The 27653-nt window shown below is 44.4% G+C and overlaps 1 protein-coding gene across 4 annotated transcripts in view; it reads left to right on the forward strand.

The window, feature by feature from the left end:
• Window positions 1–27653, forward strand: part of XDH (xanthine dehydrogenase) — an 855537-nt gene that overhangs the window by 755929 nt on the left and 71955 nt on the right. The window contains exons 1-2 of one of the 4 annotated variants that reach the window (XM_050948430.1): window positions 21027–21541; window positions 22345–22449. The exons of 1 other annotated variant lie outside the window; for it this stretch is intronic. In XM_050948430.1, the coding sequence (XP_050804387.1) occupies window positions 22396–22449 (54 nt within the window). In that variant the 5' untranslated portion in view covers window positions 21027–21541; window positions 22345–22395. Of the gene's footprint in view, window positions 1–21026; window positions 21542–22344; window positions 22450–22841; window positions 22909–27653 lie in introns of those variants that run through there. 2 more of the 4 variants (XM_050948427.1, XM_050948428.1) reach the window with 2 other exon arrangements.

Raw genomic sequence — 27653 nt, forward strand, 5'->3', positions numbered from 1 at the left:
TGACGCTTATGTCTTCAGGAACTCTGATCTGTTTAAACCCCTGAGGGGGAAGGATAGCTCAGGGGTTTGAGCATTGGCCTGCTAAACCCAGGCTTGTAAGTTCAATCCTTGAGAGGGCCCTTTGGGGGAACTGAGGTAAAACTCTGGAGATTAGTCCTGCTTTGAGCAGAGGGTTGGACTAGATGACCTCCTGAGGTCCCTTCTAACCATAATATTCTATGCTTGCTATGATGGCAGGGGACTGGACTGGATGACCTCTCAAGGTCCCTTCCAGTCCTAGAGTCTATGAATCTATAAACAGCTGCAGAAAGATTTTCTTCCCAGACCAGAAGATAACTGTTGGGGATGTTGAAATGCCTATAGTTATCCTTGGGGTCCCATCCTACCCCTTAATGCCCTGGCTCATGAACCCGTACACAGACACCCTGGACAGTAGTAAGGAGCTGTTCAACTATAGGCTGAGCAAGTGCAGAATGGTGGTAGAGTGTACGTTTGAAGGGTCGCTGGCAGAGTTTACTGACTTGCTCAGACCTCAGCGAAACCAATATTCCCATTGTTATTGCTGCTTGCTGGGTGCTCCACAACCTCTGTGAGAGTAAGGAGAAGATGTTTATGATGGGGTTGGAGGTTGAGGCAAATTGCCTGGCTGCTGATTACATGTAGCCAGACACCAGGGCAATTAGAAGAGCACATCAGGAAGTGCTGCACATCAGAGAAGCTTTGAAAACCAGTTTCATGACTGGCCAGGGTACTGTGTGACAGCTCTATTTGTTTCTCCTTGATGAAAACCTGCCCCCCCTTGGTTGACTGTCATTCCCTGTAAGTCAACCGCCCTCCCCACTATGATCACAGCTTGGAAATAAAGTTACTATTATTTAAAAACCACATATTCTTTATTAATTGATTATAAAAATAGGGAGATAACTCACAAGGTAGCCTGTGTGGGGTGTGGGAGGAGGGAAGGAAAAGGCCACTTCAATACTTGTTGAATGACAGCCTTCTGTCCACTGGGGTGGAGTGGTTGGGTGCCTGGAGCCTCCCCCCTCCCCGCGTTCTTGGGCATCTGGGTGAGGAGGCAGTTATGGAACTTGGGGAGGAGAGAGGATGGTTAAACTGGTTGCAGTGGCAGTCTCTCCAGCTGACGTTCCTGAACCTCCAGCAGATGCTGGATCATGTCCGTTTGTTCCCGCAGTAGCCCCAGAGTTGCATCCTGCCTCCTCTGATCTTCCTGCCGCCACCTCTCCTCACGTTCACTGGCTGCTTTCCTGTCCTGTGCTACACTTTCTGCTGAGCTCTTTCAGTGCAGGACGCCTGCGTGAGCTCAGAGAATATTTCATCGCATGTGCGTTTTTTTTGCCACCTTATCTGAGATAGCCTTTGGGACAGAGGAGGGAGGCTTGAAACATTTGGAGCTGTGGGAGAAAAAAAGGGAGAGAAGTCTTTTAAAAGATACATTTTACAGAACAATAGGTATATTCTTCCATGGTGAACAACACTATTCACATTACATAGTACATGTGATTTTGGTACAAGGTCATTTTTTGCATTTTATATTGAGTGCCTGCGGCTTTGGTGTTAGAGATCAAACATGCTGGGCAACAGAATTTGGCTTTCAGGTGGCCATGGTAAGCCATAACCTTTCAGCTTCTGCAATCTTCATAACAGCCGTGCCCTCCTTTCCCATACCAAGCAAAGCCTGATGAGTTGTTCATTTAAGGCTGTGGTTTTCATGTTAACACGCGGCAGTAGAAACCAAACTAACCCCTCATCCTTTTCTCTGGGATGACTGCTTTAACACTCCTCCCACCGCACTGCATGGCTGGTATCAGGGAAGATCCCTGCTAGCCAAATGCAAACAGCTCAGTGCCAATTCCCACCCCCCACCGCTTGACTAACTGCGAGGAGGATTTATTTTCTGCCATAGGCAAACAGCCCAGTAGGAATGGCCACTTCTGAATGTCCCCTTAATTAAATTCCTGTATTTCAACCAGATTACAATGAACGATATCACTCTCCTGAGAATAACACAGGGAGATAAAGAACTGATGTTGCTTGAATGCCAGCAAGCACCGGGACCATACACTGTCAGGCTTTGTCATGCAATGATACCAGATTACTTGCTATGTGGTCAAGTGTCCTACCATGGAGGACAGAATAAGGCTGCTCTCCCCAGAAACCTTCTGCAAAGGCTTTTAAAGTACCTCCAGGAGAGCTTCATGGAGATGTCCCTGGAGGATTTCCACTTGATCCCCAGACATGTTAACAGACTTTTCCAGTAGCTGTACTGGCCCGAATGCATCCCAAGTCCTCAGGGCAAATTAATCATTAAAAGACACTTGCTTTTAAACCATGTTTTATATTTACAAAGGTACACTCAACAGAGGTCCCTTCTGTGGCTTCATGGTCCGGGATATCGTCTTGGGAGGGTTGGGAGAATATTTCAATGAGGGTGAGAAAAAGATCCTGACTGTCGGAGAGAACAGTGTGCTGTGTGCTCTCCTCAACCTCGTCCTCCTGCTTCTCCTCCTCCTCCTCCTCATCTTCCCCATCTGCAAAATCCTCAGGCATGTCAACTGAGAGTACCCCATCATCAGAGTCCATGGACAGGAGTGGGTAGTGGTGGCAGCTAGGGTGACCAGATGTCCCGATTTTATAGGGACAGTCCAGATTTTTGGGTCTTTTTCTTATATAGGCTCCTATTACTCCCCACTCCTGTCCCGATTTTTCGCACTTTGCTGTCTGGTCACCCTAGTGGCGGCCCTCCCTAGAATTGCCTGCAGCTCAGTGTAGAAGCGGCATGTCTGTGCCTCTGTCCCAGAGCATCCGTTTGATTCTTTGGCTTTCTGGTATGTGTGTCTCAGCTCCTTAAGTTTCACGCGACACTGTGTTGAGTCTCCGTTGTGGGCTCTGTTCATCATGGCCTTGGAGATTTTTTCAAGTGTTCTGGCATTCCATCTTTTGGAACGGAGTTCTGATAGCACAGATTTGTCTCCTCATACAGCAATCAGATCCAGTACCTCCCGTACGGTCCACGCTGGAGCTCTTTTTCGATTCTGGAACTGCATGGTCACCTGTGCTGATGAGCTCTGCATGGTGACCTGTGCTGGTCAGCTTTCCACGCCAGACAAACAGGAAATGAAATTCAAAAGTTCACGAGGCTTTTCCTGTCTACCTGGTCAGTGCATCTGAGTTCAGATTGCTGTCCAGAGTGGTCACAATGGTGCACTGTGGGATAGCTCCCGGAGGCCAATACTGTCGAATTGCGTTCACACTAACCCTAATTCGAACCAGCAATGTCGATTTCAGTGCTACTCCCCTTGTCGGGGAGGAGTACAGAAATCGATTTTAAGAGCCCTTTATCTCGACAAAAATGGCTTCATTGTGTGGACGGGTGCAGGGTTAATTTGATTTAATGCTTCTAAATTCAACCTAAACTCGTAGTGTAGACCAGGCCTTAGAGACTAACAAATTTATAAATTTGTTAGTCTCTAAGGTGCCACAAGTACTCCTTGTTCTTTTTGCTGATACAGATGAACACGACTACCACTCTGAAACCTGACTTGGAAGTGACTATTCAAGAGAGGCCTGGACACAATGTTATGTGTAAGATAATCAGCAATGGTTTCTGCTAATCAATAACTGTCATGATCATAATTTGACAACTATAAGTACTATCTTCAGACTGCCCTTCAACACACAAAATGTCATGATACCACTTATGGAGTAAATGCTAGCCCTTATTGATTATAATATCATCAGGCACAGAGGCTGCAATATGCCACAATTGCTAAAGCCACATCTGGAGCAAAATGCTAGACTTATTGCTATGACCAACCTTATCTTTAATTATCCAGAAACACCAGCATCTAGCTTCAGGTAGCTCTTCCAAGTGTATTAATATCTAAATACCTTAGGCTTTCAACACAGAAAAAGCTTTTGTTGAGAACATCAGCACTGCATTAAATATGGCTGCAACATGCATTAACTCCTTATGCTTAACAATCTGTTCCAACTTGTACCGCTTGAGTACCCTTCCTAGACCTAATGAAGAACTCTGTGTAAGCTCAAAATCTTGTCTCTTTCTCCAACAGAAGTTAGTCCAATGACACATATTAGTGCCATCTTTGGTAACTATTAATATGACCAAAAAAGAATAAAGGAAAAGACTAATGAATATTGTGTGTCTCAGAATGCAATGGAGACTGCTGGATTCATAGCAATAACTGGAGTTATATGGATGTAAACGAGAGCCAGATTTGGAACCAGGACTGGTTTGATTATAGTACCCATGTATAGTGTGGCGATGACTCATTGGCGTGGCGCCTCCTGCTGGTCATCCTGGGAATTAGCTGTCCAGCTCCAGAGTGCCCTGTGATAGCCAATATCCTGCTTGCCTCAGGCCCCCGTGTCCCTTCCGGACCCCAGTGCCCCTTACCTCAGGGGTCTGCCCTCTACAGTACCCTCACAGTCTCTGGGTCTCCCTTCCCCAGGGAACCCTCAACCTTCTATCCCCACCTTGCCTCAGTGGCTACTGCCAGTCATTGTCTAGTCCCTGCTCACTGGGCAGACCGCAGTCTATAAACCACTCATCATCGGCAAGAGGGGTTTGGACCTGCTGCCTTTTGTCGTGGAAAATGACCACCAACGAGTTGAGTTGATCAGACAGCCTGAGGCTCCTTTATTGATTAATCAGAGAATACATGCATATGCATGGAGAGACGACTAGTCCTCTAGCAAGAGGTAAGTCGCTCTACCTTACAGCAGAGATACCTGTGTTTATAAAGCCTAAAACCGCAAATTATCATATGAGCTTGTACATCTGTCATTGCCTTATTTGGGTGATACATGACATGTTCTCAAAACAATTATTGCAAAAAGAGCTAAAATTGCTAAGCTTGTTCCTTTTTACTTCCTCTTAGGAAGCTCCTTCTATTGCCAAGACCTTGACACCCCGGTTATTCCTCACTTGCGTTTTAAGCAGCTGGTTCTCAAGTAATTTTGGGGAACTTATGTTCCAAAAATACTTATTTGTTCTGTTAGTTGAGTTATTATGATTTATATTTTATGCTTGCAGGAGCTACTTAATAACCTATAATGACCCAACAGCTGTTAGTTTTCTGGCAGTGGTAGACTGGTTATTTTAGGGATCTTCCAGTTTTTTAACCCCATATAGCAGCAATTTTAGCAGCATTTAGTAATATAATAGTGTTATAATAGTTATGTTAGGATAGTGTATAGTAAAATCAGAGAGTGAGCCTCAGGAGGGTCAGTGGAAAATCAATTTTCTTACTCTGCTATATGTTAGTATGATTGAGGCCTAAGGCCTTGAAATGATTATGACCCTGATTACAACCCGGCTTTTGGGCCGGGGGTTAGTCTTCTTTATCACTTTACTAACCCTGGGCTGCACCTCTGCAACCCCAGTACCTGCTTTGGGGCTTTAGCAAGGCCTGCAGCCTGGGGTATTGCCAGGCTGGAGTTCCCACACTCCTTTGCCTTTCCCCAGGTATCCTGCTCAGCTCCCAGGCAGCCAAGTCCTTCTCTCTCAGAAGCTAGAGAGAGTCTGCCTCAGCAGCTGCCTCACAGCCCTTTTATGGGGCCAGCTATGGCCTGATTGGGGCATGGCCCCAGCTGTGGCTCTTTCTCCAATCAGCCTAGGTTTTTCTCTCTGCCCCAGCTCTCTCCAAGGGCTGGCTTTTAACCCCTTCTTGGCCAGAGTGGGGTGACCGCCCTGCTACACCATGAACTAGCAGCATTCCTAGAAGAAAAATGGAACATCTCTCAGCAAACCCTTGCAGTCCCTAAATTAGGTCTTGTCTGCACAGAAGATTTGCGTTGCAGCCAGCCACAGGTGTATCTGGACATGTGCAAATCCCTAACATAAACAGAGTAATTCACTATAAGCTAAGATTTGCATCAATGGAGTTTACCATTTTCAAGTAGAGATAAATTCCACTGGTGAAACTGATGGCTTTGGCTGTCTCCACCAGCGATTTGTACCAATGCATTTCCTCCGGTGGCTAGAACTGGGATAAATTATCAATGCAACCAGGACCTCAAGGTCTTTGAGCCATGCATCTTTGCTATCTGCAAGGAGCAAACTTCAAAAGACAGGAAAGCAAAGATTTTGAGAAGTAAATACAGGATCTTGCATTGCATTAATGGTGCCAGTTTCATTGTCATTATGAGATCTATTTACTGGGAAGGAATTTTCCAAATAGTGGCCAAGAAATAATTACCCAAGTTAAAAAGGAATATGACAGAATGAACCAGAACAATGTCACACATAAGCTCCAAATCTATTTGAACAAATTGTTTTGATTTTTCACTTTATTCTATGGCTGGGCTGTGAACCACAGGTATGTTACCACTGGTACAGCAAACTTCTGGAGAAAATTAATCAGCAGCACCTTCAAGCTATTATGCAGACCAAGTGGCAAGGTAAAATCACAAATATTATGATTCAGCAAAGGTAGCAACAATCAGCACTGTACCAACGCCAATAAAAGCTCAACTTCGCTGGCTATTCATAAAGGACACTAAGTTGTTGCTCATTTTTATATAGCGATTGTGATGTGGGAAGCTGCAGCTGCAAACTAGTGAGTTTGGCAAAACCAAAATAACACCTGGGCAGAAGCAAGACAAAGTCAACAGCAAGAGAAAAAGATTACTTGCAGACAAAAGGAGAGTGCAAGAGTTACCGCTGGTGTCTTTGCCACAAAAGTCAACGGTGACTAGCATCAGCAGGTGAAATCCTGGGAACTTTCTTAGAACTGTATTCATTGTTGGAACTATGCAGCAGCTGATCTCCAGTATTTCAAGAAGGAGCCCTGATTCTTCTCATAATGGGAGGTTGGTCTAAAGTGAAAGTGCACTGGTTTTGGCTGATGAATTTAAAGACAATCCCAACAAATCTAAATCCAGAGGTTAGTTTAAAAAATTCTGAAATGATTGGAGTGTTTGACAGTACACTATATTCACTCAAACTGAACCAGGAACAAGCATAGACTTGTTGTTACAGGATGGGGAGTCACCATTTCTGGGGTCTATTCCTAGTGATGCCTCTGATTCACTATATGATCAGAGAGTCACTTTAGGTACCTCACTTTTTCTCATGTGTAAAATGGGGATAACTACCTCTTAGGGGGTTGGGTAAATCTTAATTAATGTTTGTAAAATGATTGCAGATCCTGAGAGCTATAGGCATGCATGGTATGACATGAAAAATAATAATGACATTTTGCCATTTTACAACAATCTAGAAGTCCAAAGTGATGTATAAATACTAATTAGCTTAAAGTTAAGTTTTTTTCATAGTTACAGTCAAACCAAATATTTCAGAGAATTTTCTATATTCCTTATTCCCTAATTGCAGCGCCTTTTAATATGCAAATCAAACTGAAAAACTGAAATTACACCCTTAACTCTGATCTTTTAAACTTGATTTGGAATGATAACTTTACAGGAAATATAAACTTCTAAATGGTCTCTACCGTATCCTTTTCTACAGATGTGCACGTCACAGAACACTATACTATAAAGATACAATGTATTGTCCACAGAATAGACCTTTTCTATGAACTTTCATGATTAATCAGCCAATTTTGTCATTTAGCTTAAAAAAGGAATTTTTAGGGGTAACAGATCTTGTTCTGTGTTTGGTGAGACAGAGCTTCTAATCATACCATTCTGCCACCTTGTATAGACACACATTTTCCAGTTCAGCTGCTTTAGCTGGAAGGTAACGTTAAGGACACCGTTTTTCAGGAGAGCAGTATTATAAAGACCAGCTTCTGGCATTACATGGATTTGTTCATTGGATTTAAGCATTCTACATGTGTGGTGTTTACAGTTCATTAACAAACTCCGTGTCATGAGCAGAGGCGGCTCCAGATACCAGCGCAGGAAGCCCGTGCCTGGGGCGGCAAGCCACGGGCCGGCACCCTGCCAGTCGCTGTGAGGGTGGCAGGCAGGAGGCTTTCGGCGGCGTGCCTGCGGGAGGTCTGCCGGTCTCCCGGCTTTGGTGGCAATTCGGCAGCGGGGACGACGATGGCACGGCTCCGGCGGACCTCCCGCAGGCATACCGCCAAATCCATGTGACCGGCAGACCCCCCGCAGGCGCGCCACCGAAAGCCGCCTGCCTGCCATGCTTGGGGCAGCAAAAAACATAGAGCCGCCCCTGGCCATGAGTTTTCCATACATGTTCATTTCAGTAAGACTGCCAGTAGACTTACATCTAAATGCTTAACTCATGGCGAACACCCAGGACTTGTTACACTTACATCCTTTAAATACTGCTGGGAAGTACCAGATTTGCCAAGATGGATTGAGTCTGATGTTAAATACATTAAAACAAAAAGGTGTTGGGGGCGGAGGGTGGGGAGAGAGAATGCGCAAAGTTAGCTGAATTCAGTTTCTGTAGTGAGTCACTTTCACAGAGGTTTTCATGCAGTGTTATGCTTTTAATTCCCCGCCCCAAAAAAGAAAAAAAACAACCCACCCCCTGAAGAAGTAATACATTACTGTTGGGAAGTGAGATTCCAAAGCAGAGGGGCACCCCAGTAAGTGAAAAATGCTCCAGAGATTGTAAAGGAAGGTGAAGATAAAATGTTAACATACAAATACATTACATTCCCACAGTTATCATGTAGTATATAATATTTAGACCAAGCTGTGCATATAATCTTCATATATTTACAGAGATCCCATTCCAGACATGGAAGGCAGTACCTGGAAGAACAGTGTTCCCCTTTGCTCATGACCTACATAGGAAAGAATAAGGATTTTAATCTTAATATATTAGGACATTTTGAGCCAGGGACATGAGGCTAATTCTTTTATAAAAAAAAAATGTATAAAATGCTTGAAGACTTGGACGAAAAATCTCATAGCTCAGCCCACCCAATCCATCATCAGTGGGTCAAATTCTGCTCCCAGTCAAACTGATGGCTCTCTAGCGGAGGAGCATTTGAAACAGTATATGAAAAATAGGCATTAGGCCATGAATCTTTCGAGAGAGAAAGCAGTGGAAAGTCATTTCCTTTATAGACTGTAGATCAAAGGGAGACCTAGGGCCATTTTCAGAGGCGATGCATAAGAAAGTGTAAGCTCTATGTGGCCGTGAGAGACTCCAGGCTGCTGGAGCTGATGTGCCTGAAAAGTCTGAGAAGTAATAAATTATATTATCTTAGACTCACTTAGGCTTCTCTCTGAATGTAACCTCTAGGTTTCAATGGAGCTCTGTTTAGTATATAGGAGTCATTACTTTCAGTCTGTTTTGAGGGAAAACCATGTTTCAAGTGAGATAGGAAAATGATGTTGGCAGACCCTCTGAACAGAAAGAATGGGGAAAATTTGGAGAAGAGGGGCAAACTGTTCCATATGCTTTGTAGCTAATGAAAGCAACGTGACCCTGTTTCCTACTGCTACTTCAGGGGTGATGACACCTGTTCTCCATGATTTACACTGGCTGCTTATGGGTTTCCAGATAGCATTTTACATGTGGGTTTGACCCTGTAAAGCTCTAAGTGGCTTGGGACCTGCCTGCTTGAAAAACTGCCTCTCTCTCTCTCTCTCTGAACGATACTGCTAAAGCAGCAGTCCAGGGAGGTGATAGTTGGTGTGTAACTAGTTTTTATCTGTCTTGCTATACCTGTCAAGAGCAATAAAGATCAAAGGAGGGAATTTCCAGGCTAACATGGATGAATGACTCCCCTTTGATTTAACACTGGCTGAGCCAGCTGTATAACATTCTTTGTGGGGAACCATCAGCTATGGAACAAGCATCCACTTTTGGTCCAAAATAGATAAAGACTGTTGACCGTCAGGGTGACTGAAGAGGTTAAGGCCTGATGGGAGTGATTGTTTATGGAGATTGGGTTGGAAAAGTTCTTTCTGTTGGGTGGTGTTAGGGGTAGAGTTTTGCTCTTGTTTTCTGGCCGGGTGGAGGGTTGCTGCTGGGTTTGTTTTTGCTGTACAGGTATTTTTAACTAGTAGCAGATCGGTACTTTTCAAAAAAAATCTTCATATAAGTCACAATAAAAGATACCACAGTGATGGCAATCCACATATTTAGGCATTTGTATTAAGGGTCTGCATCATGGTATCTGAGCCCCTTAGAAAATGACATGAGTCCGCCATGCAATCTTATCCATTTTAATCACTGATTCTCTACTCTCTTTCTCTGAAAGGAGGAGTCATATTAGTCTCTTGTGGAAGGGAATTCCAAAGCCAAGCAACTAAGAAAGCTCTGATTTCTGTTCTCCCAAGTCTCACTCCTGGAGCTGAAAGGTGCTTAGATAAAATGGTGGGTGTAGAATAGGCACCTAGATAACCAAACAGTCAGTTTCACTGTCCCTGTGGCATACATAAGTCATGAGTTCCTGGTTGTGGAAAGAGACAGTCCCTAATATTGCCTGGGCCCAAGCCAGTGAGAATTTTGCATTTGAACTGGCATTCACCTGGGAGCCAAGGAAGGAAGAGAAGTCACCACTGGGAACTGATGATAAGGGTTAGACAGAGAGGCAAGATTAAACTTTTGTGAAGCCCTGGGCCAGAGCAAGTGGGGACCCCTCCCCACCCCTTTCTCCTGCAGTCCCCCCGCCCCTTCTGCACTCCTATCGGGGAAATGGGGCTTCCCCCACTCCCTGGATGGCGCTCTGGGTGGGCAAAGCGGGGCAAACCCTTGCATCCAACCCTGCTCCCCAGCAGGAGTGCCAGGCAGGCAGGTGGAGCAGGTGGGAGTGCGGGGCACCAATTTTTCCTGGGCCCCTCAATTGGCTGGGGCCCCTGGGCACAGGCCCCTTTAGCTCAATCCTCCACTGACTAGACACCTCCAGTCAAGGAACAAAGCCCTGGCTGGGATGATTTAGTTGGGAATTGGTCCTGCTTTGAGCAGGGGGTTGGACTAGATGACCTCCTGAGGTCCCTTCCAACCCTGATATTCTGTGATTCTATGAACACAATATCATATGACTTTTGAGACCAATCACAACTACCAAAATCCGTTTGAACTATGAATAGCAAACATTTGCAACAATCTGCTTATAAATTATCTACAGACCAAGAGTCATTGAGTGAAACGATCTGATGAGTAATTTCAAACAACAAGGTAATTCAAGATAATTGCAATCTTTTTGACAGATTGCAAACAGAAAAAAGCTGATTTTTTGAGTAAATTATTTGATATGAATTATTCTTTCAGCTCCAGCTGGCAGTGGCTAATGTGTGTACAATCTGTAGATATCACTTATGGTCAAAGTCAGTTGAAATTCAGAACCTGACTGGCTTTTATGATACAATGAATAGGGCTTTGGGCAAAGGCTTCTTGTTTTTTATTGAGGTTCGTAATATTTCAGTGTTAATGAAGCTGCTGTTTTTTTAGGTAGGTAATAGAGTCTTTCTCTGGGTATATTTTGAAAATACAGAGTTGAGAAACGGGAAACATTTAAATAAAATTTAGCATAAGCTAAAGTCCTATATCTCTGTGGTAAATAATATGTATAAAAATGGCTATAAGTGAATGAACACGCACACACACACAGACACAAAAGATGTTTACAAAGTATCCTTATGTAAGATTTGTCAGCTGCACAAACAGCTTGTGCAATATTAGTAGGCTGTTGATTGCACAATATAGATTTCCAAGTTAATTTTTTATAACTTCTCAGGACAGCTAGTGAAACCAGTTACAGTACAAGAGCAAGACAAGTTGGCAGACTATCTGACATGCAAATTTCACAAGGTGGTTAGATGTAGATAAATCTAAACTGACCAAGACAGAATGCACAAATACATGGCAATTCTCCCCATGTTTTCCCAGAAATATGCTTATCATTTTTTCCCACTCTGTCCCTTCAGACCATGCCTGACTTCTCCAAGACCTTTTCTACATCTCCTTTTTTTGCAGTTTTAGTAGATGATTTTCTGACTGTGAACTTCATCCTGCATAGTTCAGGTGAGGAGTGTTGTAAGAATGAATGCAAATTAGCAAATGATGAGCCAGACAGGAGGCTACGTGCTGCTACACAGCTATCCAGTTATTAATCCTGGGCCCTGTCTATTTCTGTAAGGCCGAAGAGAGGAGTGCACAGCTGCGCACATCCTTGGCTTGCCTGACCCATCGTCCAAAAGGAAAAACAAGTACCCCGGCCAAGATTCTTCATCTCAGGCACCACCCGTTTGGTGCCTTGACCTTTCTTGCAATAACTCTACCCATGAAAGACTCTTGTACCTTGTTTCTTTCCTACACTGATAGGCACTTTGATCTTCTGGACCCTTTCCCAGCTTACTCCTCCCCCAACAACTGACTGAGTTTCAATTTCTTGTAAAGTCACTGCTGAGTCAGCCTCCCTCATGTTATCTCAAGGATCATGCTTTAATTGACATAGAATAGACAGAAAAGGCTGGTTCTTGGAAATAGTATGGAGGGAGAAGAGGCAGGTTACAGGCCTGAGTGACAGGGTGGCTAGTGATAGGGAAGGCAGAGAGAGAGAGGAGATTGAGGAGAGCTGGGAAAGGAATACAGCACAAATCTTTCTGTGACAAGCCCTCTCTTTTGAGAGGGGAAACTTAAAGCAACTGGCTATGTGTTAAGGCAGTGCTTCTCAAATTTTTTTTTTGCAGACCGCTTGAAAATCGCTGAGGGTCTTGGGGGAGCACTTAATGAGCTTTCCAAATGTTGTTTGTACCATTTGCTAACTATTGTAAAGCACTTTGGATAAAAGTGCTATATAAAAAAACTTAATAATTAAGGTTTTTTTGTTCTACAAGTAAAAGCACACATCTCATATTTTAATATCAGTAGTCTTACCTTTCTAATGCAATAGATCTGCGCTCTCTCCTCTGCTGTAGCAGCCCCGAGCTGGGGATGGGAAGGAGAGGGGGGGTCTCTCCCCTGCAACAGCAGCCACAGAGCTGAGGCAGTCACAGCCCTGGAGCTGGGGAAAGTCACCTCTTTCTCTGGCCGCCGCAGCCCTGCCTACCACAAAGACCCAGTATGTTAATTGAAAAAGTTACTACTCACCTATTCTTCAAGGCTTAGTGGACCACAAAGGGATGTTTATGAACATTAATGCCAGGCACCAGGAAAAGTTCATGACACCAGGGTGCTGAGGAGATATGGATTTTATTTAATGGAGAGGAAGCGATTTTATTTCCCAGAACAGCTGTGGAAAACATTCCAGGGGAAAAATGAGGATACCTCCTGTGTGGGGATTGGGGCTAGACACATGCTGGCCTTCAGGCACAGTCTTGGGCTCATTGTTCCCCTTCCGCATGGTCACAGAGCTCCCACTGGGAGTGGTTTTGGGTGCCAGTGCAGGGTATTGTGCCTGGAGTTTTGCAGCCTCAGGAGCATGGTCGGCTGCAGATGCAGGAGGAGCAATAGCCGGAGGAGGAGGTGCCAGAAGATACTGGCAATGGCTGTTGTGGCAGGTGGGACCCAAATCCATCCCACTACCATTTGTATCAGGGATTACAACAGGGCATGCTCCCTGTTGGCAAGCTCCCGTTCGCCGAACCACACAACCTGCTCCAGGAGCCAGATCATTAATGCCTCCGGCCTCCAGAAAAAACATTCCTCCTGCTGCACAGCCTTTCCTCCCACTCAATAGCCCGTTTCTCCCTTTTCCTCATACTGTTCCTGACTCCTTCCATTGATCCCAATGAACAGGTCCTCCAGTGTCCTCCTCTGTCTGCCCCTATTGTCCCTGGGCTGTTGTTCCTGCCAGTTCAGTCAGAAGAGCAGCATTGTATTTTATCTTTCCTTGGAAAGTGGGTAAGAAATCCGCCTTGCCATAGTATAACTTTGCTGTTGAAGGCCACGATATTGATTCTTCTCAGCATTTCAGGAACAAAATTGTTTCATTATCCTTGGTCCGCGGACAACTTTTGCAGAAAGGAGCACTGCTGAAAATGGTAGGTAGCATGAATAATTTTTTTTTAAACATATTGTCTAAAATTGTGTATGACTGGGCTGTGTGCACATTTATTTCAGGTGCAACATTAATGGTTCTTAATTTCTTCTTTTAAGGCTGGCCATCAGTGAGAGAACATAGCAGTTTTGAAAGTACCAAATTAGAAATTTCCAGTCCTGTAGTGTGGATCTGACATTCTGTACCAGAGAGATGTTTGCGCTGCTTGCCACCCCCTATGAATCACTGAATGGAGGGACTTAGTGAGCTATGAAGGTGAACTGAGCATACTTGTGCTTCTGTTGAACATTAAGAGCCAACTGGAGTTTCTTCAACACCAGAAAATTGCTGACATATGCTTTTGGGACTGGCAGGCAATTTGAATGGAGATAGACTATGTTGTAAGCGAGAAGACAGTGCCTGTGTGGAGTGGGAAAAGCTAACCATTGCATATGCCCATCCATCTCCAAACCAGCTCCTGCAGTGTCAGTAAATCTGGCCCTTTCATCCAGCGAAAAGCGGAGAAAGGAACGGGAAAAGAAAGTCATGTCACAACTGTATATTGTTCCTTAAACTTTCAAGACTACAAGCCACTCAGCTCCCTGCCGCAAAGGGACACAGCATTGTGTTTTTTGCAGCCACTGGAGTGGATTATTCACCTACCCCCTTTTCTCCTGGATTGTGCAGCATGGCTCCGAGCAGGGAGGCTCTGGACACGAGGACGTGGGATGCTTGAAAACACTTGTACTGTGACTGTGTCACATTCCTTGGAGGAGCAAAGACTCCCCTTCTTCTTGTACGTAACAAGCCCTGCTACTAAACTGAACCTAGCCTTCTGTGTGGCTCCATGTGTGTGTGTTTAGGGGGGGAGGGTTATTGTTGTGAATGTCTATGATCTTGAAAGAAGCGGAAAACAGATGTAACTTTGGAGAACCAAACTGGACTTTTCCACTTCCTCCCTCACTGTCAGCCTATTGGCAGACAAATGCACAGACTCAGGGGCAATATGATAGTTTGCTGATACAATAGAACCTCAGAGTTATGAACACCTCGGAAATGGAGGTTATTCGTAATTCTGAAATGTTAGTAACTCTGAACAAATTATGGTTGTTCTTTCAAAATTTTACATCTGAACATTGCCTTAATATAGGTTTGAAACTTTACTACGCGAAGAAAAATGCTGCTTTCCCTTTATTTTTTTTTTTAGGCTTCTGACAAAAGATTTATAGTTATTTGTGGTAATTCAACAAAATGTTGTATCTACAGTTATGTCTTGGTTGGGGACCATTGACGTTCCAGTTCTTCATGCAGTCCCAGACAAAGAAGGAGGGGATATTGGTGAGTAGTGTGGGATTTGAACTTATCAGCTTTGGGGTCCACTTCCTGCTGAGTCTCGGAATCCTCCTCTGGCTTGTCAGGAGGGGCTTGCTGAATTAGCTCCTCTGAGTAGAAGTGTGGGATAATGTGCACCTCTTCCTATGTGGTCCCCTCTGCCTCCATCTTCTGGCCTTCATGGGTATTGTGTTGGATAGTGAGGCCAGCAGGACTGAGGAGGGGGTTGTGTGTCACTTCAGGCTCAGTACTGGGAGCCCTGGAGAGCACATGGCTCAGTTCCTTGAAGAGTGAGTATGTTGGAGGACCCCTCCAGGAGTGACAGCTGGAGTCTTTTGCCCCCAGTACCAGAGCCTTGCACTGGGCCCGAGTACAATGCTCACTGCATTCCTCCAAAACTTCTTAATACAGGTGTAAGTTCCTGGTGCTGCAGGAAAAGTTGTGGAGGACGGTGTCCGCTGACCACACATTGATGAGCACCCAGGTGTGCTCAGCGGAGTAGGTGGCTGCTGTTGGAGCATTTTATATGATCACATGTACTGGTGAAAAGAGTGCAGTGGAAAATTGTTCTGATGTGGTCAGTGCAGGTCACTACTACCGGTGAGAATTTGGGGACAGGGACCTTTGCAGATCACAAAAGGATCAGGAAGAAGAAAGTCCAGTACAGCGTAGGAATGGAGCTGGAGGACTACTGAACTCAGGACACTGTACATGCCCCTTCCACACTACACACTGGTGTGAGTATGGGGCTGTGCCACAGCCAGAGGTGTGTTCACCGCTCAGACGTGCTAGCATTCTTGTCTCGTACATGCCATTGAAACCCATGTTTCTGAAGCTGAGATGTTGAAGGTAGGGGGATTCTGGTACAACCACATGCTTGGACCTGTGCTCAGTCATCATTCTAGATGTATCTTAGGTTAATATGGAAGCACTGAGACCTGAAAAGAAGGCATTCTCCATCAAGGGTGTCCAGTTGTGGAATCAATTTTCCAAAGATATTCGACTATTCCAAAGTCTGACTGCTTCTAGGAAATGCTCTTTTTCTCTTCTCCTCCTCCTCTCATTAGTGCCTTCATGCCTTTTTTTTCCACAGCTTCCTTCTAGGGCACCAATCTACATCACTTTCCTTCAAATCTCCACTCAGAAGCCACTTCTTCAACTGAATCTTCCATCACTAATCTGCCCTCCAGTGCTATCCACACATACTTCCCCAATTTCCATTGACAGAAAAATCAGAATAAGCTGCAAAGACATCATAAAAACCCCAATCTTCATCACCTTTATTTGTTGTAACTCTTTCCCTCTGCTTCCTTTTCCATCTGTTTGTTAACTGTTGTTATCCTTCCATGTGTTTGCCCAGTGTAGGTGGTAAATGCCTTAGGGCGGGAACTGTGTCTCCTTATACTTTTATGGCACTTGTAATAGGGTCTACCAAGCATTTGGTGCCCAGAGTGGGAAAATTGAGCTTCCTGCAGGAAAACTCCAGCAGGCACCATCCCTCTGCTGATGATCAATACATGAGAAACCCATCAGTCCCTAACATTAGGATGTGAGTATGTCTGTAGCTACAATTGGTGCATGGATATATCTAGGAGTTGTATATGTTCTGACATTCATAACTTTGTTGGTAACTTTAATAAAATGGATAAAAGATAGTGGACCTTGTTCTTATAATTGTTACTTGCCCATGGCTTCATGTGTTCCTGTGAGCTCTAAATCTAAAACAAGCACAGGTAACTCTGTTGAATTTGAGACTGTAGCCACCAGAGCTGAACCCATGGATGTTGTCATACAACAACTAAATTTACTTTAAGTAAAAATAAAATGCAATAAAGGGAAGAGCAGCCAGGTCAGGCCTCCAGGGGGTGCCTAGAGAGGCTTCTCAAGCTCAGCTGCAGGCAGAATCAGCTAGAGTTGATCCTCTAGCATCTAGAAAGGCCAGGAGCAGGCAGAGATCAATCAGAGCCCAGCCGGCTAGGAAAAAAGGTCTGGCTGCTTTGATAAAGGCCAGATCTGGATGAAGCCAGGATTGGAAAGACAGGATCTCCCTGCCTTAACCCAAGTAACCCTTTCCTGGTTTTGGGTCTGTATGAAGGATTAGTGTTTATATTTATGGACTTCAATGGTTAGTGGCTATTTTGAGTTGAGATTTACTTTGTTTTCGCTTACCTCAGAAGGGGTCTGGACTGAAAGCTGATCTGGCTGGAGGGCTAAGCCACAGAGGCAGCAGATCATTGCAGAACCAGGACCCAGGGGATGTTGGAAAGGAAGAGTCCCTGAAACTCTGCATCCTGACACAAGGAGGGCCTTCTGCTGGTGATATATATATATATAATCAGTAATAGTAATCACCTAACGAATTAGATGATTAATTCACTGCACTTGCTAGATCCACAGGATTAACCAGTCAGACTGCAAAAAAACTTCCATAATTTTTTAGGTTTTAGACTCAGTTTATTTCAAACTCCCCTCTGCACTAGTGATGTAAGGAGTTGTGAGTGTGTGGGAAATGTGAACTTGTAAAATCAACCCACTTCTGAGTTATGAGTGGACAAAAGGACACTTTTTACCCGTCAGAAACTGGTTACACTTTCAGTGCCCTCCAAAAATAGTGTGGCCACTAATCAATGTTCTGACACTCAAACTTCTCTTATAGCCTGAGGTTAAACATGAGGGTATTTATACCAAAGGGATGCCTTTTGTTGTTAAAGTTAGAGGGGGATGGTCGTATGGTTAAACCACTGATATTGGACTTAGGAATTCTTGGTTCAGTTCCTTGTCTTGACACAGGATCCATGTGTGGCCTTTGGCAAGTCATTTGAGCACAGGTCCTCAAAGGTATTTAGGCACATAACTTCCGCTAACTGCAAGTCAGCTGCAGTCAGTGGGGGTTAGATGCCTAAACACCTTTGAGGGTCTGGGCCTGTTGTGTTAATTGGGTCTACAAATTTATCCTAATTGTGAGCTCAGCTGTAAGAAGTGAATGAAAGTTCGTGGATGTCACAATAGCCTATCACAACAAATGTTAACGGAAAAAATTACAAAAGTGAGACAGACTGAATGGTACAAACAAAAAGACCTACGGATATAACTCAAGCACTATGTTAAGACTATGACTGGTAAACAAAAGGAGTAGAGGACCAGAAAGCAATGAACCAAAACTGGGATGTGAGAGATTGAGTAATTGGTGGACAAAATAATGAAGGGATGGGCTATTCTGCCTTTCACTCCCTTTTGGGATCCTCAAAGAAAGGGGTGTTAGGAAAAAACAGGCTGCTGGAGTGAGCTTCACCATCATGGCCACAGTCTCCTGGGATTCCAGGCCTTCATCATCTTGATCCTGATGGACATCCTGACCAGACCAGGCCAGAGAGGTAGCATCACCACCTCCATCAGCTCTGGCTGAATCCCGAACACCACCTTGGATGTGAAACTTTCTGTCTTCCCCCACCCCCCAAATGTGTCCTTTCTCCTCTCTACTTTATCTCATCTCTTCCCTTTCTCTGCCATTTTCCTTTCTGTTTAATAAGAGCCTAGTTTAGCTGGCCAAGACCACATATTTTGCAACATTACTATAAGCCTGTGATCTGAAAGAGGCAGCTAAAAGCAATGCCCTAAACAACCTGATTTTCATACAAATTCACCAGATGTCATATTAGCTGATAAAATTGTATGCTTTGTCTGTTTTTACTGCACTGAGGTTGCAAGTGAGAGTCAACACCAGAGACCAAAGCTTATTCTACCTTTGCTGTTCTTTCTCTTCTCCTTTTGTGTATTTGTCTTCTAGAAAATGGGGGAGGGGGTGCTGTTAACAGCAACAATGACCGTTCCAGACAATGTCAACTAACTTTCCTCTTTTCTCAAAAAACGAGTTAATCCCGTCTAAGAGACTGTCAAACAGAGTTTTATTCCTTTTAAAAACTCTCTCCAGCTAAAGGGAAAGGGAACAGGGGATGTTTAAATGAAACCCTCATTTAATACTTCACATATCAAATGCTTTAACTGTTTTCCCTTCTTTTCTGTGTCTTTATCCCAAACCTCATTTAAAACTGTTTAATGTTGGACAGCGACTCGATCATGATAACAGCGCTGATTTCTTGGGCCCATTTGTTGCATCTAAATTCATATAACAGTCAGCATCCTTGGGTGGGATTTTCAAAAACATCTAAGACACCTAGGGGAACAAGTTCCATGTGCTCCTAAATCATTTAGGGACTTTTGAAAATGTCTTCCTTTATGCCTGAGTTCCCCATCTGTGAAATGAGGATAATAGCGCTGCCCTGTATCAACGGGGTGACTTGAGAATAAGTACGTTAATGTTTGTGTGGTGCACAAATACTATAGTGATGAGGTCCAGAGCTATGTACATGGATAAAGTAGACAGAGCTAAAATAAGCCTTATAATGAAAAGCTGGAGCTGGTTGCACCCTTACCAATGGGCATGACCCTAAAATATTCAGTACAGAGCCAGGCATTACTTAAGTAACATGTGATTTACACATTAAATTGTCAGTGTTCTTTGAACATACAAAGAACATCTTGCATTAGGGAAAAGAAAGGATTAGGAAACTGAAATATACTTGATCTTTAAATAAGTACTCTACATGTTTATAGTGTTTTAAGATGGCTTTGATACATTTTGGTTTTTGACTTGTTACTTGCAATACATATGGTTTTGACTTGTCACTTGCAATATTACAAACCAATTTTAAAACATTACGTTGAATTCGAGGTTGATCCTTTATTACATTAGGATATTGTATATGTATATGACCACACAGATATATCGACCGATGTAACAATTCCCTGGAAAAAGAATTGCCTCAAGGGGAAAAAAAAATTGTGACTCATCTAACACTACCATGCAGCCAGTGCCACTCCAGGCAACAGCGAAGGAAGCAGGTGCCTGGGGTGGCCAATAGAAAGGGGTGGCATGTCCGTCCGTTGTCAGGGCGGCACGTCCAGACCGGCGGTGGCGGCACTTTAGTGGCAGCTCAATCAGCCTTCTCTGGATGGGCGGCAATTCGGCAGTGGGTCCTTCACTCATTGTCTTCCTCTTTGGCGGCTCTTTGGCGGCAGCTCAATAGTTTTTTTTTTTCCCTTGCTGCTTGGAGCGGCAAAAAGCTGGAGCTGGCACTGCATACAGCAGAATAAGGAATGCAAGGAAACTGGTCTCAACAGCACTTTCAGCACCCATTCAGAATGATGCACAGGGCTGCCTCCAGGCACCAGCTCAGCAAGCAGGTGCTTGGGGCGGCCCATGGAAAGGTCCCTCGGTCCCTCTCCGAGGGAAGGACCTGCCGCCGAATTGCCACTGAAGAAGAAAGCGGCATGGTGGAACTGCCGCCGATCGTGATTTTTTTTTCTTTTTTTCCCCTGCTGCTTGGGGCAGCGAAAACCCATGGAGTTGGCTCTGATGATGCACATGCATTAACTGCAAACGTAATCCAGGCCAAACTGTGTTCAGCTCCATTTCACGAAACCTGCTTGAGCAAGTCTTCCAAGTTCTCTGAAATGGGGCTGAACGCTGTCTGCCCTGGGCTATGCTGGCATTTACACAATGTGCTGCTGAGTCAATGCCAAACCCACTGCTGACAGGTATTGTCCTCAGCTCTCCTACTAAGTAGCCCATGAGGTAGAGTGCAGAAAACAAACAAGTGCTAGTAAAATAATGCATGCACCAGTGGTGGCTGCTCTGACAGTCTGCCAGAGTACTCAAGATGACGCTGCTTCTGGGTGCGGTGGGTGTTTTCAGTTTCTTAGTTTCACTTTTAAACTTGCTTGAGCTGATCAGAGCAGTTGTGGAAAACAGCTGGAAGTGACTCTTTCCCAGGTATTTTGAGGATGCTAAAGGCAGTTAATACTAGTAAAACAAAGTGCTTGGAAGTGACTGCCTATAAAGAAAGGAAATGAACAAAGGAAAAGTTACAGAAAGCAGCGTAGAGCAAAGAAGATTCGTCATTACACAGTGACCATTTTTCTCTTCTTCGATTTTTGGAACTGTGTTGGAACCTACAGGGTAATTCACATGGAACTAGAAATTAAGATGATGATGATGATTCCTAGGTAAAGAAATGCACAGCAGCACAAGTTTGCCATGCCTTGGTGGAGGGCTTTGTGGAATGCCCTGGAACAGCCAATGAGAAGCCAGGTTTAAAACCAAGGAGAAATGACAGTCGTTTAACAGAGAAACTGGGGAAAAAACAAAAACAAGGAAGGTGAACACAAATTCGTACCCAGGGAATTGACTGTTTCCTTGTTGTTTTCTGTCATGCCACATGCCAGACCCACATAAGGTAAGGATACAACAAACTAGTAGGGCCAAGCCCTCGGAGCCAAAATGAGAACATTATGCCTAGCCCTTGATCCCTCAAAACGTTTAAACACTTGTGATTTTAAGCGTGTGAGTTGCCGCATTGCCCTCTGTATGGCTACTTACATGCTTAAGGTCACAGGTGCTTAAATGCACAGCTGGATTGGGGCATAAGGACCTAGTTATCAGTAGTCCTTTACAAGCATGCAGAGAGTGTGTTTTTATTTTATTTTATTTTTTAAATTTCCTTTCATATGAAAAGCACTGGAGCGTTACAAACTGTATGCGGAAAAATGATGAAATAATCTCACAGTGACTCTGCTAACTGATCTCTGTATATGAAGTAAAAATTAAGAGGGGGGAAAATTGATGCTGAGGTTGGTTGTTGTTGGAAAGGGCAAGTATAAAAAAATCACAACTGTTCTTGGTTCAGTGCAGTGATAAATGGTTGGAAAAACTATGTGGAACTCAAACACAAAATGCTGTTAATTCTGTAAGCTCTAATAGAGCCAGATTTTTGGGTGCATCAAGCATGGCAGTGTCTTTCTGAATGGAAATGAAATTAAATAGTTTTTCAAATTAATCTATTGCTATATCGGGGGGCAGGCCACTTTATTCTTTCAGTTTCTCCTATTCTATCATTACTGCTGCAGAAGCACTAGCCACTTGCAACTGGCACACCTCCAGATGGATTCTTATGCAACTTGGGGGTGGAAATACGGTCAAACATTCCTACGTCGACACACATTGCATGTCTTGATGCCAGTAGTGCTTACTTTCTTATAGTGTGTAGGCCTGCTCTGTGATCTCTAGAGTGAATTTGGGCAAGTGCACAGGATGGCTTCAGAAAGGACAACCGATCAACTGGTTTTCTTTGTGAACGGCAAAAAGGTAAGGGAGATTCCAACTTTTTAATTCTCTTTGCTCTTGGATCCTGGCTGTGTTAATCATTTTATCATATTCTCTTCCACTGAAGTTTTCTAACAGAGCAGCAACAACAACCTTTAAAGTTTGGGCTGTATCATAATAGTTCTATGGATAGAAATTCCATGCTTGAATAATAAAAGTATAGCAGTAGGAGTCTACTACTGACCACCTGACAGGATGGTGACTGTGATTGTGAAATGCTCAAGGAGATTAGAGAGGCTACAAAAACAGAAAACCTAATAATAATGAGGGTTTCAACTACCTCCGTTTTGACTGGGTAATGTCACCGTAGGACAGGGTGCAGAGATAAAATTTCTATTCACCATTAATGACTGCTTCTTGGAGCAGCTGGTCCTGGAACCCACAAGGGGAGAGACAATTCTTGATTTATTACTAACTGGAGCACAGGATCTGGTCCAAGAGGTAACTATAGCTAAACTGCTTGGTAATAACAACCGTATCATTAAATTTAACATCCTTGGGGTGGGGGGACAGATGCCAATGAAACCCACCCACCACAGTGACATTTAACTTCAAAAAAGGAAACTACACAAAAATGAAGACACTATTAAATGGAAATTTAACAAGAACAAATTAATAGAGACTCAAACTAATTGTATAAAAAAAACAGTAAGAGAACAAATAAAATGCCACAATGGCTAAACAGCAAAGTAAAAGAGATAGTTAGAGGTAAAAATACATCCTTTAAAAATTGGAAGTCAAATCTTACTGAGGAAAATAGAAAGAAGCATAAACTCTGGCAAGTCAAGTGTAAACATATAATTAGGTTGGCAATACAGAAACAAACAAACCTATTTGTAAAGCAACTACCAAAATACACAAAAACTAATAGCAAAAAGTCTTTCAAGTACATTAGAAGCAGGAAGCCTCCCAAACAATCAGTAGGGCCAGTGGATGGTCAAGGTGCTAAAAGCAGCACTCAAGGAATACAAGGCTGTTGCGGAGAAACTAAATGAATTCTTTCCATTGGTCTTCACTGCAGAGGATATGAGAGACATTCCCACACTTGAGCCATTCTTTTTAGGTGACAAATCTTAGGAACAGTCCTGGATTGAGGTGCAGTGGAGAGGAAGTTTTGGAACAAATTGATAAATTAAATAGTAGTAAGTCACCAGGACCAGGATGGTATTTATCCAAGACATCTGAAGGACCCCAATATGAAATTTCAGAACTACTAATGGTGGTATGTAACCTATCGGCTAAATCAGCCTCTGTACAGATAACTGGAGGATTGCTAATGTACTGCAGATTTTTTAAAAAGACTCCAAAGGTGATCCTGGCAATTGCAGGTCAGTAAGCCTAATGTCAGTACCAGGCAAAATGGTTGAAACTATAGTAAAGAACAGACTTATCAGACACATAGATGAACAAGATTTTCTGGGGAAGAGTCAACATGTTTTTTATAAAGGGAAATCATGCTTCACCAATCTATTAGAATTCACTGAGGGCATCAACAAGCATGTAGACAAGGGTGATTCAGTAGATATAGTGTTCTTGGACTTTCAGAAAAGCTTTGACAAGGTCCCAAATCAAAGGCTCTTAAGCAAAGTAAGCAGTCATAGGAAAACAGGGAAGGTCCTCTCATGGATCAGTAACTGCTTAAAAGACAGGAAACACAGGGTAGGAGTAAATGGTAAGTTTTCACAATGGAAAAAGGAAAATAGTAGGGTCCCTCAAGGATCTGTACTGGGACCAGTGCTGTTCAACATATTCATAAATGATCTGGGAAAATGGGGTAAACAGTGAGGTGGCAAAGTTTACAGATGATACAAAATTACTCAAGATAGTTAAGTCCAAAGAAGACTATAAAGAGTTACAAAGGGATCTCACAAAACTAGGTGACTGGGTTACAGAATGGTAGATGAAATTCAATTATATAAGTGCAAACTAATGCACATTGGAAAAAATAATCCTAACTATATATATGAAATGATGGGATCTAAATTGCTTCTGTCACTCAAGAAAGAGATTTTGTAGTCATTGTGGATAGTTCTCTGAAAACATCCACTCAGTGGGCAGAAGCGTTCCAAAAAGCTAACAGAATGTTAGGAACCCTTAGGAATGGGATAGATAATAAGACAGACAATATCATAATGCCACTACACCTTTACCCCAATATAACACCGTCCTTGGAAGACAAAAAATCTTACCGCGTTATAGGTGAGACCACGTTATATCAAACTTGCTTTGGCCCCCCGCCCCCGTTCCTTGTTCCCAGACTGCCCCCCTCCAGAGACCCCCATCCCTAATCACCCCTAGGACCCCACCCTCTACCCAACACCCCTGTCCTCTGACTGCTCTGACCCCTATCCCCCACCCCCTGACAGGCACTCACCAGCAGCGGCGGGAAGCAGAGCAGCCTGGCCCCAGTCCGCTCCACCCTGCCAGCTCCCAGCCATGGCGCTCCGCTTCCTGGTGTCGGTGAGTGTGGAGAGGTTGGGAAAAGGATGCCCCCCCCTACTCACCTACAGTGGGAAGTGGAGCGACGTGGCCCCAGCCTGCTCTGCTTTCCTTGCCCCAGCTCCAGCTGTGTCGCTGGGGGGCAGCTGGTGAAAGGTCCTGCACTCACCTGTGGTGGGAAGCAGAGTGCCACGGCTGGGAGCTGGCAGAGTGGAGCTGGCGGGGGCTGGGCTGCTCCGCTGGGAGGTTGGGGAAAGGACGCCCTCCGCAGTCACCGGTGGTGGGAAGCGGAGCAATGCGGCCCCAGCCCGCTTCACTCTGCCACCTCTCAGCCACAGCGCTCTGCTTCCCGTCGCAGGTGAGTGCGGGGAGGTTGGGGAAGGGACGTTCCCCCCCCACCCCGTACTCACCTGTGGTGAGAAGCGGAGCACTGCGGCTGGGAGCTGGCAGAGTGGAGCAGGCTGGGGCCGAGCTGCTCTGCTTCCACCGCTGCTGGTGAGTGCGGGGGGAGGGGGGCAATCCCTTCCCCCAAGCACCCTCCCCTGAGCGACACGGCTGGGGCAGGGGCGAGGGAAGCAGAGCGGGCTGCTCCTGGCCCCCCGCTAATCCCCCAGGCCACTCTGGGACTGCAGGGCCCCCAAAAGTGCCCTCCCACAGCTCCTGCCCCCCAGACCGCAGGAGGCGGGAGCCCCTGAATGCCCCTGAGACCCTCTGCCCCTTATTGACCCCCTCGGCCCTGGCCTGGCCCAACACTGTTAATGCTGCTCAGAGCAGTGTGTCAGAGCTTTACTGCCTTGTATGCAAACCCGCCTTATATCGGGTTGTGTTATATCTGGGTAGAGGTATGCCCACATTTTGAATACCGTGTGCAGTTCTGGTTGCCCCATCTCAGTAAAGATATATTAGAATTGGAAGAGATACAGAAAAGGGCAACAAAAATGATTAGGAATATGGAACAGTTTCCATATGAGGAGAGATTAGGAATACTGGGACTGTCCATCTTAGAAAAGAGATTATTAAAGGGGGCTATTTGAGAGGTCTATCAAATCATAATGATGTGGAGGAAGTGAGTAGGGAAGTGTTATTTACCCCTTTACATAATACAAGAACTTAGGGTCAGCTGATGAAATTAATATGCAGCAGTTTTAAAACAAACATAAGGAAGTACTTCTTTACATAATGCAGTCGACCTGAGAAACTTGCTGTGAGGGGATGTTGTGAAAGTCAAAAGTATAACTGAGTTCAAAAGAGAATTAGATTGGAGGATAGGTCTATCAATGGCTATTAGACAAGATGTTGAGGGACGCAAACCTATGCTCTGGATGTCCCTAAACCTCTGGCTGCCAGAAGCTGGGACTAGGCAACAGGAGATGGATCACTTGATAATTACCCATTCTGTTCATTCCTTCTGAAGCACTGGTCATTGTGGGAAGACATCGCTGCACTTCAATAGCATTTCTTAGAAAGTTACATTACCATAAAAGTAAAGATATGCACTAATTTTATGTAATTACCTGAAACTGTTTCAATAGCCAAAGCAGATCTGATGTGTGTATGTGTATATATAATATATTCAAGATGATTGTGCTTCAAGGTAGGCAATAAGAAATTGAATTCCAGTCAAACATTCATCCCATCTGCATTTAAACATCTGGAACACAGTTTACAATCAAACTGGTTTTGCACTAATAAAAACACATACAGTGCACCGATCAGATACCAATGATCACCCAAGAGGTGTCTGCCTTTCAGAGGTGGGTGGTGTGATTCCTGCACACAGTGGAAGCCTTTGAACAGTGAATTCCATTTTTCACACCATTCCCTCACTCTGCAGAGGTTTAATGCTAACCAGGATTGTGGTCTGCATCCTGCATGGCACTGAAACAAGTCAGGACTGCCACTCCACTGCACTCTCAATAGAATTTACCTATGTCCATGTTCAATGTGGGGCAAACCCTGCCTCTCCTTTTATGGCCATTGATACAATGAGACCAGTGCAGTGCTACTGCCCAGAGACTAGCATGCTGGGAAGCCATGTCGAGGTGTGCACCCCCTGTGCACTGTGGAGCACAGATCTATGGAGATTGCTTGCACACTGCTCAGGAGTAGAGCAGGAGTTGGGGCTGGGCCAGAGAATCAGTACACTGATTCACTGGCCTTTCTTTTCCATGGAGTGAACGTGCTGTATGGTTTCTAGGTTCAGAGGCTGCAGTAGTGACTGTGCTGCTGTTCTGCATTCTGGGGGCAGGATTTCTACCATCCCAGCTTTCACCTAACAAGGCTGTGCGCTGTGCAGTTAATCAGCTTGGCCGTGGTGTGCATGAGGGCAGGATATGACCCTATCCCAGCTAGAGATGGGGCTGAGCTGTGAATTTGATTCCCAATCTGGATTTGGATCCAAACTTCCCTAAGCTTTTGAGGATGTTTGAAGTCATGAGCTCTGGTGTGTACCTATTACAAAGAGTGCACTGAGCCATGACATCTGGATCTGAGCCTACCCAATGTCTGAGGAGAGCCGAGGTTTGGTGTAGAGTGTTCTGGCAGATGCCATTCTTTAGTTCTCTGGTTGGAAATAAGCAGCCTCATGATCAGCCCCTATGCAAGTGTGTCAAGACATAACACAACAGAAGGACCGAGTCAGCAGAGAACTTGGTTGGTGGCAGTCCTCTTTCATTGCCTATTGGAACTGTAATTGTAAGGGGTTGCTCCTGAAATCAATGGGGATTATTTCATTTTGCACTGTGCAG

Source organism: Gopherus flavomarginatus, chromosome 4 (assembly GCF_025201925.1).
Source record: "Gopherus flavomarginatus isolate rGopFla2 chromosome 4, rGopFla2.mat.asm, whole genome shotgun sequence".
NCBI classification, from domain to species: domain Eukaryota; kingdom Metazoa; phylum Chordata; order Testudines; family Testudinidae; genus Gopherus; species Gopherus flavomarginatus.